We start from the raw sequence: 15,636 nt of genomic DNA, 5'->3' as shown, positions 1-15,636 counted from the left end.
GGCGTATCATCACGAATCATAAGCGCTTCGGTCACGTTCAATCATCTATCAGTTAAATCACAAATTTTGATCAGGAATTGATTGATGTATATAAGGCGTTAGTTACAGATTGATAGATTAAGAAACCGAGTACACGATCAGTCTTGATCAAAATCACTGAATAACTGATAGATGATTGAACGTGACTGAAGCGCTATATGAGTCGGAGGTGTGTTTTGACCTCCGCCGAACCCGCGAGACTGACTCACCGAACCCCTGGGGTTCGGTCAAACCCAGGTTAAGAACCACTGATATAGGGCATTACAGTAATCTATGCAAGAAATTACTGGAGAATGGATCAATGTATTCAAGACGATGAAAACAATTTCTGGACAACCGTACTAATGGGATTGTGATAAGAAAATTTACTGTCAAAAGTGACTCCTAGCAGTTTTAAAGTGGGGACAACTTTGATTGGTAGAGATTCAAATTTCAAGGCAGCCTGAAGAGTTATTCCTTCTTTAAAAGGAAAAATCATAAGTTTTGATTTACTGATGTTAAGAGACTATTTGTTTGAATCTAACCATGGTATTGCTAGTGGAACAGTAGTGGAAATATTTGTTATAGGAAGTCACTTGTGGACTCAACCTAAAAAATAAAAAAATTACAACCAAAAGATAACATTTTTTTTTAAATTGGCTTAGCATTTATACATCCATATAACATACAATAATATAGGAAACTGCACACATACCTCTGGTTTCTACAGCATGAATGCACTTCCGCACAAAGTTAAAACCTGCTTCATTTAAGAACACTGTTAATTTAAAAAAACAACAACAAATGTTACTCTACATTCCACGATGCCGCCTGACATTTTTAGAAACATTACAGTACTAAAGTCTCTGTGAAATTAGCATAAGGGCAGCAAATTTGCTTCTGAAACACCCTTCCCCCTATATCTGAAGCCTGTAGTCGCTGGGTGGAAGCCATAGTGCCCCATAGCCCTCTTTCTAGTCTTGGTCATCTCTTTCCCTCCCCCTGTCCCCAGCTAACCACAGAATGTCTCATCTTTTTTTCCCCAGGCCCCCTAATCACCAACAAACTTTACCAAACATTGGTCACTTTAATGACATAAAAAATATGGTGAATGATACGCAGAAAAGGAAGCTATTACAAAAAGCAAAATACTGCATTATATAGAGCACATGGTAATAACACACAGCCTGTGCAAACAGTGCATTTATTTCAGTCATAAGGTGTATCTTATGTAATCTTATTTTTATGCATACCTGGTACACCACCAGAATGGCCCAAAAAAGGCATCACAGTGGTTTAAAAGAACAACTAAACTGAGCTAAGATAAACATTAAGTACTGCCAGGCTTTTTGACTTATCTACAGATCTACCTCTCTGCACAAGATATCTCTGAGAAACCCAGACCAGATTCTAAGCCTGTCTGGGCGACATTGCCATCTGGATGTCTCACAGCCATCTAAAACTGAATATGGCTAAAAAGGAGCTGCTCATCTTCCCGCCTAAACCCACCTCCCTGCTTCCCTCATTCTCTGTCTCTGTGGATAAACACTTTCATCCTTCCTGTTTTGTCTGCTCGTAATCTCAGAGTCATCTTTGACTCCTTTCTCTCTCTCTCCTTCACTGCCCAGATACAACATATCACTAAAACCTGCTAGTTCTTCCTCTATAAAATTACCAAAATCCCACCCTTCCTCTCTGAGCACACTACCAAAACCCTTGTCCACACCCTCATCACCTCTCACTTAGACTACTGCAACTCGCAACTATCAGGCCTTCTGCTTAGACATCTCTCTCCCCTGCAATCCATCCAGAATTCAGCTGCTCAACTCATATTCCGTGAGAGCCTCTATGCTCACGTTACCCCTCTCCTAAAGTCACTTCACTGGCTTCCCATCCATTTCCGAATACAATTCAAACTCCTCTTACTGACCTACAAATGCACTCACTTGGGCTGCCCCTCACTGTCTCTCTTCACTTATCTCCCCTTATGTTACCCCCAATGAGCTCAACTCAGCTGACAAGTTCCTCATGTCTGTGCCCTTCTCTTCCTCCGCCAACTCCAGACCCCTTCTCCCTTGTTGTGCCATATGCTTGAAATAACCTGTCCGAATCCCTATGGCAGGCTCCGTCTGGCAGTTTTCAAGGCCCAGTTAAGAAGGCCACCTTTTCAAGACTGCCTTTAACTGCTAACTCCTCTCACCTTGTGTTCTGCATCTTTAACCCTATATGTCATGTCTTTCTGTCCAAGTTAGACCGTAAGCTCTTCTGGGCAGTGATTATCTATTAAATGTCAAAACGTACAGCACTGCATGTCTTTTAGTGCTATAAAATGTTCCTCCGGTCATTCACAGTCGGCGGTTCACGGTCCCGGTCATTCGTGGTATTTTCCGACCGCAAACCACCGACCAGGAGAGGACAGCTGGAGAGGCAGGAGAGAGCAGCAGGAGCACCGGCGAGTGCAGGAAATCACTCGCTGTATGCTCTGACCGCCTCTTCCTGCACTAAAGTCGGGCCGTACCAATCAGGAGCTGCGTGCCAAAGCAGCTCCTAATTGGTGAGGCCCGACTTTAGTGCAGGAAGAGGCGGTCGGAGCATACAACGAGTGATTTCCTTCACTCGCCAGTGCTCCGGCTGCTCTCTCCTGCCTCTCCCGCTGCCCTCTCCAGTCTCCCCCATGAAAAACCGTATTTGCGTTTTTTCAAGATTTGCAGGGGGTTCCTGGAATGAAACCCCCGCGAATATCAGGGGAGTACTGTATAAGTGATAAATAGTACTATCATGCTCCCCTATGTATTGTCCTATCATGTCATGATCTAAAATATATTGCCATGTTCCACATTACAATACTCTTTTCTACTTTATTATGCAAATCCTTTTATGCCTTATTATGTATGTAAACTTATAACCCATTCTGAGCTCTTCAAGGATGATGAGATATAAATAAATAAGAACATAATAGCTATATTGGGTCACACCAATGATCCATCTAGCCTAGTATTCCTGTTTCCACAGTGGCCAATCCTGGCAGAGACCCAAATAGTAGCAACCTTCCATGCTACCGATCCCAGGGTTGGGCCCATGTGCCTAAGGCCCCGCCCACAGGAGTGGCCTAAGGCTCCCGGGCCTATTCTGATTGGGGTTTCTGCTGCCTGGGCCAATCCGGCCCCATTCTGGACCCGGCTGGCCTGCCGGACGGGTGGGCTTGGCACCCGTCCGTCTGGCCAATGTTAAAGGTATGGGGAAGGGGGTGGGGGGGGTCGTGGGGTCAGCCAGTTGTTGGGGGAGGGGGGTTGTGTCGAGGGCAGGAGGGCCTGGGATTCCCATAGGGGAGCATTGTAGTGGCGGGTGGGGGGTCGCCGGGGCCAAGAGAGCTTGGGCTCTCTCCTGGCCCATTGTGTCGGAGAGGGGGGGGGTTGCTGGGGCCAGGAGGGCTTGGACTCCCTCCTGGCCATATTGAGTCGGGGGGGAGGGGCAAGAACGCCGGGGCAAGAGGGCTTGGGCTCCCTCTTGCCTCGATGTTGTCAGTGGGGGGGGGGGGGGGTTCGCGGTTCGACAGGGCAGGAGGGCTTGGGTACTCTCCTGCCTGGATCATTTTGGGGGGAGGGAATTCTGTAACCGGTGTTGTTTTTGACAGACACCGGTTACAGAATCCAGCTTCTAGGCGAAGGACTGGCTCTTCTTTCGCCTAAAAGCCATTCTGTTGGACATTTGGGGCTTAGACATTTTTTTGGTTCATTATGGCCAAAAAGTGTAGACGTCGTGGGGGTATACTTGTAGTTGTAGTGGTGATCTGGGCGTTTAGTAGAGGCAGGTCATAATCAAAACAAGGACGTTTGTTTTGGTTATGGACACTTTCCCTGCTTCTGCTTTCAACGTTTAAGGACTTAGGCCAAAAGGGGACTTAGACGGTTTTTTTGATTATGCCCCTCCACATTTTCATTGTGACTTTAACCAAAATTGTTTAATTAATTATGTAACCGTTATGTCTTAGTGTTCCCTCATATGAGAGGAGTCCCGACTACTCTAAATCAACTACTAGCCAATATTTGTTCTGCCACATCCCGCCCAAACTTTTCTTAGAGTTATCCCAAGCAACTTCTTTTTATCTCTCCCTCTTCTCTTTTGATTGTGCTTGGCTCTGGGCATTGTTTTCTGCTTTAATCTACACGGTATATAACAGATGTTTGATTGAAAGACCCCAAAGGGCTCTTTTTACGAAGGTGCACTAGCATTTTTAGCACACGCACAAGATTAGCGCCTTCAGTCGCTCCAAGGAGTTGCTGTAGCAATCTGCTACAGCCCCACTGAAGTCAACGGAGCAGCTGCTGTACAAGTTCCAGGAAAAGAAATCAAAAGCTGATGAATGTGTTATGGCGAAATGACGGGATTAAGAGTGCAGTGAAAAATTATGGTCTCTGCTGTGTATTCCTTCTCCTGTCTGTGTCACTCAAAGATTTATGATCGAGTTTAAATGCACTCCAAACTAGTTACCAAGTGCCTGTAGGAGATGAATGCCTGATTCACACACACACACAAAAAAAAAAAGCTTCAGAGGATCATTGTATTGCAAATTAATTTATGGCGCCATCATTTAAAAAAAAATGCAGTATAATAACTACTAGAAACAATTTTAGGATTTGGGATATGGGTTTTATATATGGTTTTCCTGTATCACTACCTTCTGGCACCTTTTGTCTTGTCATACACTTTTCCATATTCATTTACTCATCATTCATTTTACCTTTCATTGTCCTATGTTTTTGTCATACGTTCTCCAATATTCATTTATTCATAATGTGTAATTTATTATTATTTATATTTGTTGTTTTATATTAATGTCTTAGGACCCCTGAGGAAAGTGTTTTACCGAAACACGGCCCGTGCTGGGTCCGTTTCATACCAATGTGGACAGTGGTTTTAGTCTTTTTGAAGAAATAAAATGAAGTTTTTGAACATTGTTGGTTTGCACAGTTTTGTTTTGTTTTGCCTTTGTTTTCTGTGGAGACTTGGGTCTCTTTTTTTTTCTGTTGTTTTTCATTGGCTAATAATTACTAGAAACAATTTTAGGACGTAAAGCATCAGCTGATACTCATAGAAAATTTCGGTCTAATAATGCATTAAAAAGAAAGAACCCAGATGAACCACCACAGAGGTGCCTGTTCTTTCATCTTGTTCCAATAACTGTGGCTCTCAGTTTTTATTCCACTCATTTTCAGCTTATGCCAAAATGCAATTTGAAAGTATTTTGCAATTTAAACGATGCCCTTTCCGTTTTGGAAGATGGAACCATTCAACTGCATTAAGCAATTTACGCATCTTCAGTACTTAAAGCTCCAGTACAAAAAAACATATAAGCAGTATTATATGGAAATAAATAAATCAGCAAAATGTTACAGTAAAATTAAGAAGCTGGTTTCAGGTTGTTTGAGTCAGCAAAATTCACAGGTGTATAGGAAAAGGTACATAGAAAGAAATCTTCACGGGATAACCCATAGAGACAGGTGTTAGACATGCTGGGGCTCGGGGCAAAAATTAAGAAGCCCCCCCCCAAAAAAAAATTCCTCTCCTCTCTGTCCCCTCCCTCAGTTTCCTTACCTACCAAATGTCCTCCCATCTAGCTCTCTCCCTTCTCCCTCCTCACCACTCAAGGGGCCACCACATGCCCTCCCATCCAGAATCCCTCCCCTTCATTTTAAAATCAGCTGCTCCAGGGGGACTCCATGAGCCAGGATGTCCTTTCCTTCTCCCCAGCCAGTTCTGAAGCCCCGCTCAACTGCACAAATGCAAAGTCGTCACCGGCACAGCAGTGGTTCTCTAATGCTGCTTGCGGCCTCCTCTGTCACGGTCTGCCCAAGTGGAAACAGGAACTTGCATTAGAGGGGGCAGACTGCGGCAAAGCAACAGTGATGAGGAGGCTTTGGGCAATGCTAGAGGACTGCTGCCGTGTTGGCAACCCCCTTGTATTTTTACAAGTGAGGGGGCCTCAGAACCAGCTGGGGAGAAGGGAAGGACATCTTTGCCCAGGGGGCCCTCTGGAGAGTGGGACCTAGGGCAGCTGCCCTGTTTATTCCCCCCTCCTCCCCCCCCCGGAAAGCCAACCCTGCACAGAGAAGACTAAAGAGCTAGCAAAAACTGATGTTTGTATCAAAACTGTGCGCTATAACCATTTAGTTTTCAATATAAGAGAGCACACTAGAAAGATGAGGGACCATTAGATTCACCAAACTTTCAATAATTAGACCACCAACAGTAAAATCACTGTGTCAAAGTTTGGCAAAATAGCAATTACTTGTAGTAACACTTTAGAGCCCCCCTCCTCCAAAACCCACATACTGTATATACTCAAATATAAATCAAGATTTTGGGGCCAAAAAAGGCCCCAAAATGGGTGTCTTGTTATATATTTGGGTCAGCGCTGACTCGCCCAGTCCCTGAACCTGTTGCAGGCCTCTACTGAGCCTGCCATGAGACCTGGTGGTCCAGCGGTGGGCTGGGACAGCAGGGATCCTTCCCACCTCCTGTCCTAGCCAATTCTAAGAATTTTTGCGGTGAACCGCAGCAGGAGCGACCTTCCTTCACTTCTGCCTATGCAGAGCCTTTAGCTGATTGGCTGCCGTGAACTCACTCATTGCTGGACCACCAGCACTTACGGCAGGCCCGCTGGAAGGAGGGGGTGGGGGGCAGGTACAGAACTCTAATAGGGCAGGAAAGGAAGGAGGCTGGGTTCAGAGCAGAGCAAGGCAAGGCAAGGCACTGCACTTGAATATTAACCCCCCCCCCCCCCGGGTTTATAATCGAGTCAACCTTTTTTCCTCCTTTTTTGGGAAGGGAGGAAAGGTTACTTCTGTTTATATTTGGGTCAGTTTATATTCGCGTTTATATGGTAATGCAATACAATGTATTCAAATATCTTACTTTCTTCTTTTTTGCTGATTATTGCTGGCAGTGTATAAATCTGAAAGAATAAAAAAAAAATATTCAGGTTAGCTTTCGGCGTCAAGTGATTCAGGATCTCTCATTTAATGACCATGCGCTTTCAGCTGCTATGGATCTACTTATATTGCAGCCGTTACACTGGAAATTACATAATTGGATGGATGAAGGGTGATCCTAAGAGGTACAATAAAGAAAACAAATTAAATGCATTCCTTTTTTCATCTGGTAGTTTTCTGCTCATCTGGCAGCTCATAGCAAAATCAGAACCAGTGTCTATTGTACTACGGCGGCAGAAGAAAGACCAGACTAAACGAGTACATGGAACCAGTGGCGAGTAAGGGTGAGCGGCGCGTCCCCGTCCCTTTTTTTACATCTAAGTAATGAACAGCATGCCCATGTCGATATCGGCTCGTCCTTTGACGTCACTTCGTCACTTCCTAGGCGTGGGTCCCGGAAGTGACGTCAGAGAGTGTGCTGATGCCGACGTGGGCAGCAACCTCGCGCCGAGGAAGTAAAAATAAGATACGGGGGAAAGCAAAGGGTGCACAGCAAGGAGAGGAGCGGGGGCAGAGAAAAGGAGGGGTGCCACACCCTTAGGAAGACGGTGCCCGGGGCAGACTGTCCTCCTCCCCCACACCACCTTATAACGCCACTGCATGGAAAAAAAAAATTTAACGAACCATGTGCCTGACATGGCCACATTTCGCTCTAAGGCAGCATCAAAGGCAAAACAAACAATCCAGAGTATTTAAACACAAAGAATACTCTTCTCACTGGTACAAAAATTGATTCATAGTCATTGGCGCGCGGGACTTCGGCACGCCGACATTGCAGCGCAGACAATTCAGCGTAAGACCCAAGCGCGCCGCCTAAAAACTTACTTTTAAAGAGCTTCGATGCGGGATGTGATTGGGGAAACCCCCTCCAGTTTACTTCATACTCTTCGCTCTGCCGTTGGGGGGGTTGGGGGGTTGGAATCCTCCATTATAGAGTAAACTTAACTTTTTCCCAATTTTTTATGAAAAAGTTAAGTTTTCTCTATAATGTGGGGGGTTGCACCCCCACCCCTTCCCAATGGCAGCATGAAGAGTATGAAGTAAAGTGTGTGTGTGGGGGGGGTACTTTAAAAGTAAGCTCTTTAAAAGTAAGTTTTTAGGTGGGTCTTGCGTTGAATTGTCTGCGCAGCAATGTTGGCGTGCCGAAGTCTCATGCGCTTCTGTCCCGTCACCCAAAAATTCAGCCCCAGTAATTGTGCTGCAGTACTCCTTCAACCAGGAAGTGGTTTAAATACTCTGGATTGTTTGTTTTGCCTCTGATGCAGCCTTCGGGCGAAACGTGGCCACGTCAGGCACATTACATTTAATTTCTTTTTGCTCCATTAACTCGTTAGGTCTGCTCTTTGTTCTACCCCGGAATCATTGCAGATCATCTGCCTCTCTTAGGTCCCTCTATTGAGCTACAGCGCCATAAGTGTTCATTCTCAACTACTTGCCGTCTTCCCCCCCTCTCAGTTTTGTATCCTCTTTCAACTCAGCCCAGCAGTTGCACTCCCAAACCAGATACAAAATTTTGCTCCCTCTTTGAAGGAAAGCTGCTTATCTCTAACAGACACTCTCCATAGGCAACAGGATGATCAAAAATGCAAGTGATATCATTTGATCTACATATTATACAAAATAGCGGAACATTCAATACATTAATGAAAAATTATAACATTAACGACATCATTTGATGGCACAAACACAGAACATCTTTATTTAAAAAATTGTATCCCGCTTCATCCATAGTTCTTTGCGGGTTCCACTAGAACATACATAATCAAATTATGACAAAATAAACATATAAAATAAAACTCATATAAAATTGGCATTCCGCTATTATTCTCACTAGAACATTTTGCAAAAACATAGTAAACTGAAAATCTAACTGCAATAAATGTACATTTCCTTACCGGTTCTTTGCCATCCATGGCTTCTAGCCAAAGTTTCCTGTTTGCATCAGATAAAGCCTGCAGTGTAATGATCCCCTGCCTTATAGAAGAAACAATATGTAATTAAAATATCTTTTCAATATTTTCAACCAACCCATCTTTACATTTTCTGAAACTTTTGCATACTTAGCTCTAATAGAGATGAAAACAGATTAAATGTGAGACCGACCGAGCTTCTGCTCATGAGGTAGCCACCCATCTGGTAGTGTGTGCCTTCAACACGATCGGCAGCTGCTTACCACAGCCCATATACCAGAGGAAATTGCCATTAGACCTGCCTTTCTTAGCATGGCTAGTCAGAACAAAAATATGATCAGAAACTCAAAACTCTTTGCTAACTTCGAGGTAGTAAAGCACTCTCTTGATGTCTACCAAATGCAATATTTTGTCCTTTTCCTTTTGACCTCCGTAGGCTGAAAGGTAAGCAAATGGGCTTCCTGATTGACATGGAAGGTAGCGATTATTTTTAGTAGAAAGGATGGAACTGTGTATAAGGAAAACCTTGCTTCTGTAATCTTAAGTAACGACTCCCTGCAAGACAGAGCTTGAAACTCACAGACTCGTCTTGCTGTTGTAATTGCCACCAAGAACACCGTCTTGACCGTGAGATTTAAGAGGGAAGCCTACTAAGACCTTGCAAAATGGTATTGAGATTCCAGGATGGGAATAGTAGGCGCACCGGAGGGCGCAACCCGAGAGCCCTTTTTCAGAACCTTGCTACAACTGGGCGAGAGGCCAGAGACCTTTTTCCCTCCCCCTGAACTCAGAAGCATGAAAGGCCTGCTTATCTGCACTTTCAACGATCTCACCACAGGCCCTTCTCAAGTCCTTCCTGCAAAATTTCCAGGAATAGCAAGATCTGGACTTGCAAGGGCTCCTCATTCTGGATTTTCGGTGGGGACCTATGGGAACCAGACCCTGTGTCAGGAGATCTGCCTGAACGGTTCATAGTCTTAAGCGCGCGAGACAAACGTGCGCCAACAATTCAGCGCAAGACTTCATCGTTCCGCAGGAAAACCTTCTTTTAAAGGGCTCCGAAGCGGGGTGTTGGTGGGGAACCCCCCCACTTTACTTAATAGGGATCGCGCTGGCTTTGGGGGGGTTGTAACCCCACATTATACTGGAAACTTAACTTTTCCCTATTTTTGGGGGAAAAAGTTAAGTTTTCAGTATAATGTGTGTGTGTGGGGTTACACCCCCCACACCCTACAACACGGCAGCGCGATCCCTATTAAGTAGAGTGGGGGAAGTTCCCCCTCACAGCCCCTGTCGGAGCCCTTTAAAAGAAGGTTTTCCCGCGGCACGCTGAAGTTTTGCTCTGAATTGTTGGTGCGCTTTTGTTCCGTCACCGCCTGAACCTTCAGTGTGAGGCCTTCGTCTCTCCGTAGGAGAACTAGGTCCGCATACCTCGGTTTGTGGGGCTAATCAGGCACCACTAGGACAACCAGCCCTTGATAAATCACCAATTCTATGAATGACTCGACCTAACATGGGCCACAGGGGAAATACATATGAGAGACCCATCTCTGGTCACGTCTGGACCAACGTGTTGAACCCAGTACTTCAGGGCTAGTATTTTTGGCTGTAAAAGCGATCCAACTTTGTGTTTGCTGATGAGGCCATGAGATCCATCAGCCTCCACCACTCTACAATGGCATCAAGCACTTGTGGGGAGAGCCACTACTCCCCTGGGTCGAACATCTGCTGACTGAGAGAGTCTGCCTGAACATTCTCCACTCCCACAGCATGTGCAGCTGAGAGCCTGCAGATGAGTTTCTGCCCACCGAAAGAAGAGCTGAGCTTCTAGACATAATGAGGCACTCTTGGTGCCTCTTTGTCGGTTGACGTAGGACACCGCTGTCCCAGTGGTCAGTGACTAGCTTTGTGATGTTAGGATGCGAGGGAAAGAACGTGGTCGGAGTCTCTGAGCCATTCATAATTGAGCACTGTGACCTGGATTAGAAATTGGTTGACTGACAGATGACAATGGGTGTCGGTGAATGGAATTTGCTCCGAAGAAAGGTGAGCAGTGCTGTGCTCTTGCCTCAGGGATCAGTACCGGGGCCTGTTCTGTTTAATATATTTGTGAGTGATATTTCTGAAGGTGTGGAAGGTAAAGTGTACCTTTCTGCAAATGACACCAAGATTAGCAACAGAGTGGACATGCTGGGGGGAGTAGAAAACATGAAAAGAGATCTGTGAAGGTTGGAAGAATGGTCTGATGTTTGGCAGTTAAAAATTTAATGTGAAGACGTGAAGAGGGATGCATTTGAACATAAGAACATAAGAAGTTGCCTCCACTGAGTCAGACTAGAGGTCCATCTCGCCCAGCGGTCCGCTCCCGCGGTGGCCCACCAGGTCCGTGACCTGTGAAGTGGTTTTTGTCCACTTTTATAACCTACCTCTAGTTCTATCTGTACCTATCTGTCTGTAAAAATCCAAAGGAGCTGTATTTGCTCCTTTGGGGTAAAAAGCTGCTAAGCACGGACCGGGAGAGGGATAGTGGCATGATAGTGTTCCATCCCCATCCTGTCCTCGTGAGCTCAGTATCTGTCTTGCAGGGCCTTTCCTCAGACAGGAAAGGACCTGCCGGGGCTGGCCGCGAGCAGCCTGTTTTGAGGCTGCCGACTGCCGACTGCTGAACTTTGGGTAAGGATGAGAGAGAGCCAAGGGAGTTCACGGCTCAGGACCGCCGCCTGCTTTTGCCACTTCTGGGCTTGAGGGAGGGAGGATGGCTTTGCGGCTCAGGACCGCAGCAATACTGGTGCTTCGGGGTAGGACGGAGGGGAGTTCATAGACGTTTGGAAGGAGGGATTCATCCAGAAGGCAGCCCTGGAGCAGTCCTGCGACATTGCCTCTTTAGTCACTGAGCTGTTACCGCCATGGCCAGCGCTAAAAATGATAGCGTGGCTTTATAAAGGAGGGGGTAAGTTATACGTTCTATAATTTATCCATCTTGCCTTATACTATTAATTGTTCATATAGATTTTGTCATTGAACTATATTTTTTTTAAACTTTTTTGTTGACTTTAGTTAATTGGGATAACAAATTAATGTGAGGCAAATTTGAACAAAATCATCAAAACCCTTATTTGTTCCACTCTGGATATGAACCTCTATAGGTGGCCAATGTAAAAACTGCAATAATAATTAAGCTGGAGGCACCCAGGGCTATTTGGGCTTCAATATTTTAAAATGGTCGATGAGCGGTATAGCTGCTTCCCTAATAAACCAAGACATATCCCGCTGCAGTAACCTTCAGGGCCCTTTTAGTAAAGCTGTGGCAAAAGCCTGACAGACTCGCGTAAGGGCCGCGCTAAGGCTACTTTTGCTGGAAAACGGCCATTTTAAATCTTACTACGTGAGCCCCGGCCACCACCTAGTTTGTGTTAAGGCCCTCGCGCTAACCCTATGCTATCAATTAGCTCATAGAAATGAGAGTACACAGGAAAGGGACTTGGGGGTAATGGTGGAAATGACAATGAAGCCGATGGCACAGTGTGCAGCGGCCGCTAAGAGAGCGAATAGAATGCTTGGTATAATCAAGAAGGGTATTGCGACCAGAACGAAAGAAGTTATTCTGCCATTGTATCGGGCGATGGTGCGTCCGCATCTGGAGTACTGCGTCCAATTTTGGTCGCCGTACCTTAAGAAGGATATGGCGTTACTCGAAAGGGTTCAGAGGAGAGCGACGCGTCTGATAAAAGGTATGGAAAACCTTCCATACGCTGAGAGATTGGAGAAACTGGGTCTTTTTTCTCTGGAGAAGAGGAGACTTAGAGGGGATATGATAGAGACTTACAAGATCATGAAGGGCATAGAGAAAGTGGAGAGAGACAGATTCTTCAAACTTTCAAAAAATAAAAGAACAAGAGGGCACTTGGAAAAGTTGAAAGGGGACAGATTCAAAACGAATGCTAGGAAGTTCTTCTTTATCCAACGTGTGGTGGACACCTGGAATGCGCTTCCTGAGGACGTAATAGGGCAGAGTAAGGTAATGGGGTTTAAGAAAGGATTGGGCAATTACCTACTGGAAAAGGGGATAGAGGGGTATAGATAGAGGATTACTGCACAGGTCCTGGACCTGTTGGGCCGCCGCGTGAGCGGACTGCTGGGCACAATGGACCTCAGGTCTGACCCAGCGGAGGAATTGCTTATGTTCTTATGTTCTCATGTGCTGATTATAAATTTAATAAAGCTACCCCTCCTCAAATACATGTGCAAAATAGTGCATATAAAAACAATGAAATGACAAAATTGCAATGTAGCTGAACGAGAAACCCAAGCCAGATAATTCCAGAGAGCCCTGAATCGCAGGTCACATCAATAGTACAGAGTATTAAATGTAATATTCTCTGCATCTCTACTACATATTCTTATTCTCTTTATGTATCTAATTCCTAGAAGGATCCGATTATAATTCTATTTGCAGTTCCTAAATCTTTCTAAAAGAGAGAGAGACGAGCTGTATTATAAATTTTAAGCTGAGTGACTAAAAACACAGCGTAATCAAAAGGTCATTTGTTTCAATAAGATACAGGAGCTGTTACAATGCAGCATAAGGCCTATAATCAAATCACATGTTTTCTATTAGGAAAAACATGCACAGGTGGCCTGTTCCACTTGTGTTAATGCTCAGTCTTATTACTGAATGGATCCATGACCATATTGTTTACATTTGTAATGAGTTTTTAATAAGATCAGTATCAGCTGTAGATGTCAGATGACAGTGCATGCCTTTTGTCAGCGGGAAGGCAAACATGCTTGCTTGTGATATAATATGCTCCTGTTCAAACAGCCAAAGACCAGCACACCTGATACTGGGACATGTCACTTCAATGGAACACCTTCCAATAGCAAAGAAACTTATCAGGGTTAATAGGTTTAGTAAGAACATAAGACTAGCCTTACTGGGTCAGACTAATGGTCCATCAAGCCCAGTAGCCCACTTTCACGGTGATCAATCCAGGTCCCTAGTACCTGTCCAAAACTCAAAGAGTAGCAACATTCCAAACAGAATCTCAAAGACTAGCAAGATTCGGGAATCCCAGAAAGTAGCAAGATTCTAGAATTTCAAAGAGTAGCCAACATTCCATGCTACTGATCCAGGGCAAGCAGCAGCTTCCCCCATGTCTTAATAAGAGACTATGGACTTTTCCTCCAGGAATTTGTCCAAACCTTTCTTAAAACTAGCTAGGCTATCCGCTTTTACCACAACCTCAGGCAACGCGTTCCACAGCTTAACTATTCTCTGAGTGAGAAAAAAAAATTTCCTCTTATTGGTTTTAAAAAGTATTTCCCTGTAACTTCATCGAGTGGCCCCTAGTCTTTGTAATATTGACGGAGTAAAAAAAAAAAAAAAAATCGATCTACTTGTAGCCGTTCTACTCCACTCAGGATTTTGTAGACATCAATCCTATCTCCCCTCAGCCATCTCTTTTCCAAGCTGAAGAGCCCTAACCATTTTAGTCTTTCCTCATACGAGAGAAGTTCCATCCCCTTTATCATCTTGAAGTTTCAAGTTTAAGTTTCAAGTTTATTTATGGCTTGATAGTCCGACCATCACATGTATCTGAACGGTTTACAATATTAAAAATTAGAGAAATCTAATAAAATTTAAGATTTAAGTGAAATAAAATAAGAAGAGGGTAAAACTAAAACTATGATAAATTAAGACTTATTAGAGATGAAAGGTACTAGGGGATAGGGAAGTTTTAATTACAATGAGTAAATAAAAATAAAAAGGAAGGGTAGAGGGATAGCGCCGCTATATCTTTCTTGAGATAAGGAGACCAGAATTGAACCAACCCAAGAAGCAACTTAGTACAACCAATAAAAAGGGGATACAAAAGACGTGGAACACAGTGGAGCAAAATATATATTGTACCCAGATGATTGCAGGAAAATATATATAAAAAAAAAAAATTTAAAGGAAACCAAATATATACGTACATTCATTTATTAAAACGTTAATCAAAACAGCTATACCCTTTTGTAGAAGATCTGCAGTGAAAAACAAAGACCTAACACAATCCATGTTTCGGCAGCAGACAGACAGATTAACTTCAAGAAGCTCTGTATACAACAGATGTACCTCCGGGCACTAAGGAGTTCTCCTGAGGAAGGCTAGTACTGCCGAAACATGGACAGTCCTTGTTTTTCACCGCACAGGATTAAGAACTGGTTGAAAGATAGAAAACAGAGTAGGGTTAAATGGTCAACGTTCTCGATGGAGAAGGGTAAATAAGTGGGGTTCCCCAGGGGTCTATGCTGGGACCGCTGCTTTTTCTTAAAAAAAAAAAAAATTGATAAATGTTTTAATTACAACACAAATACTACACTTGAAACAGAAAAATGCAAGCCATCTAGTAATTAAACATAATTAAAGATACACATTAAAGAAATAAAATATCAATATGGCTAACATTATACACTCAAAATTAAGAAATAATAATGGGGGGCTAAGAAAAAAAGGTACAGGTTAGTGACGCTTAACAAGTACAAATGCAAAGAGATTAGCTGTGCGGCAGCTGCAAAAGCTCGAAGTAGTTACAATGAACTCTTTGTGGAATGCTATGCGAGAATTTGCGGGAGCCATTCAGAAAGCCGCTTAGTGCCGAGCTGCAGCCCCAAACCATGCTCCTATTCGGTACCGCTCAGTGGTTGAAGCCGGAACTCGCAGTAGCGACCGA

At 44.2% G+C, this 15,636-nt stretch overlaps 1 protein-coding gene across 1 annotated transcript in view; it reads right to left on the bottom strand.

Moving 5' to 3' along the window:
- ARHGAP42 (Rho GTPase activating protein 42) overlaps positions 1-15,636 on the bottom strand; it is a 359,221-nt gene that overhangs the window by 52,147 nt on the left and 291,438 nt on the right. Inside the window, exons 11-13 of the mRNA XM_033949795.1 lie at positions 8,906-8,984; positions 6,934-6,973; positions 734-796 (exon numbers count right to left, since the gene is read on the bottom strand). Of these exons, the coding sequence (XP_033805686.1) occupies positions 734-796; positions 6,934-6,973; positions 8,906-8,984 (182 nt within the window). The remainder of the gene's footprint in view (positions 1-733; positions 797-6,933; positions 6,974-8,905; positions 8,985-15,636) is intronic.

Source organism: Geotrypetes seraphini, chromosome 6, assembly GCF_902459505.1.
Source record: "Geotrypetes seraphini chromosome 6, aGeoSer1.1, whole genome shotgun sequence".
NCBI classification, from domain to species: Eukaryota; Metazoa; Chordata; class Amphibia; order Gymnophiona; family Dermophiidae; genus Geotrypetes; species Geotrypetes seraphini.
Note: the sequence above shows the minus strand (reverse complement) of the source record. Positions and strands in the feature narration are given on the sequence as shown.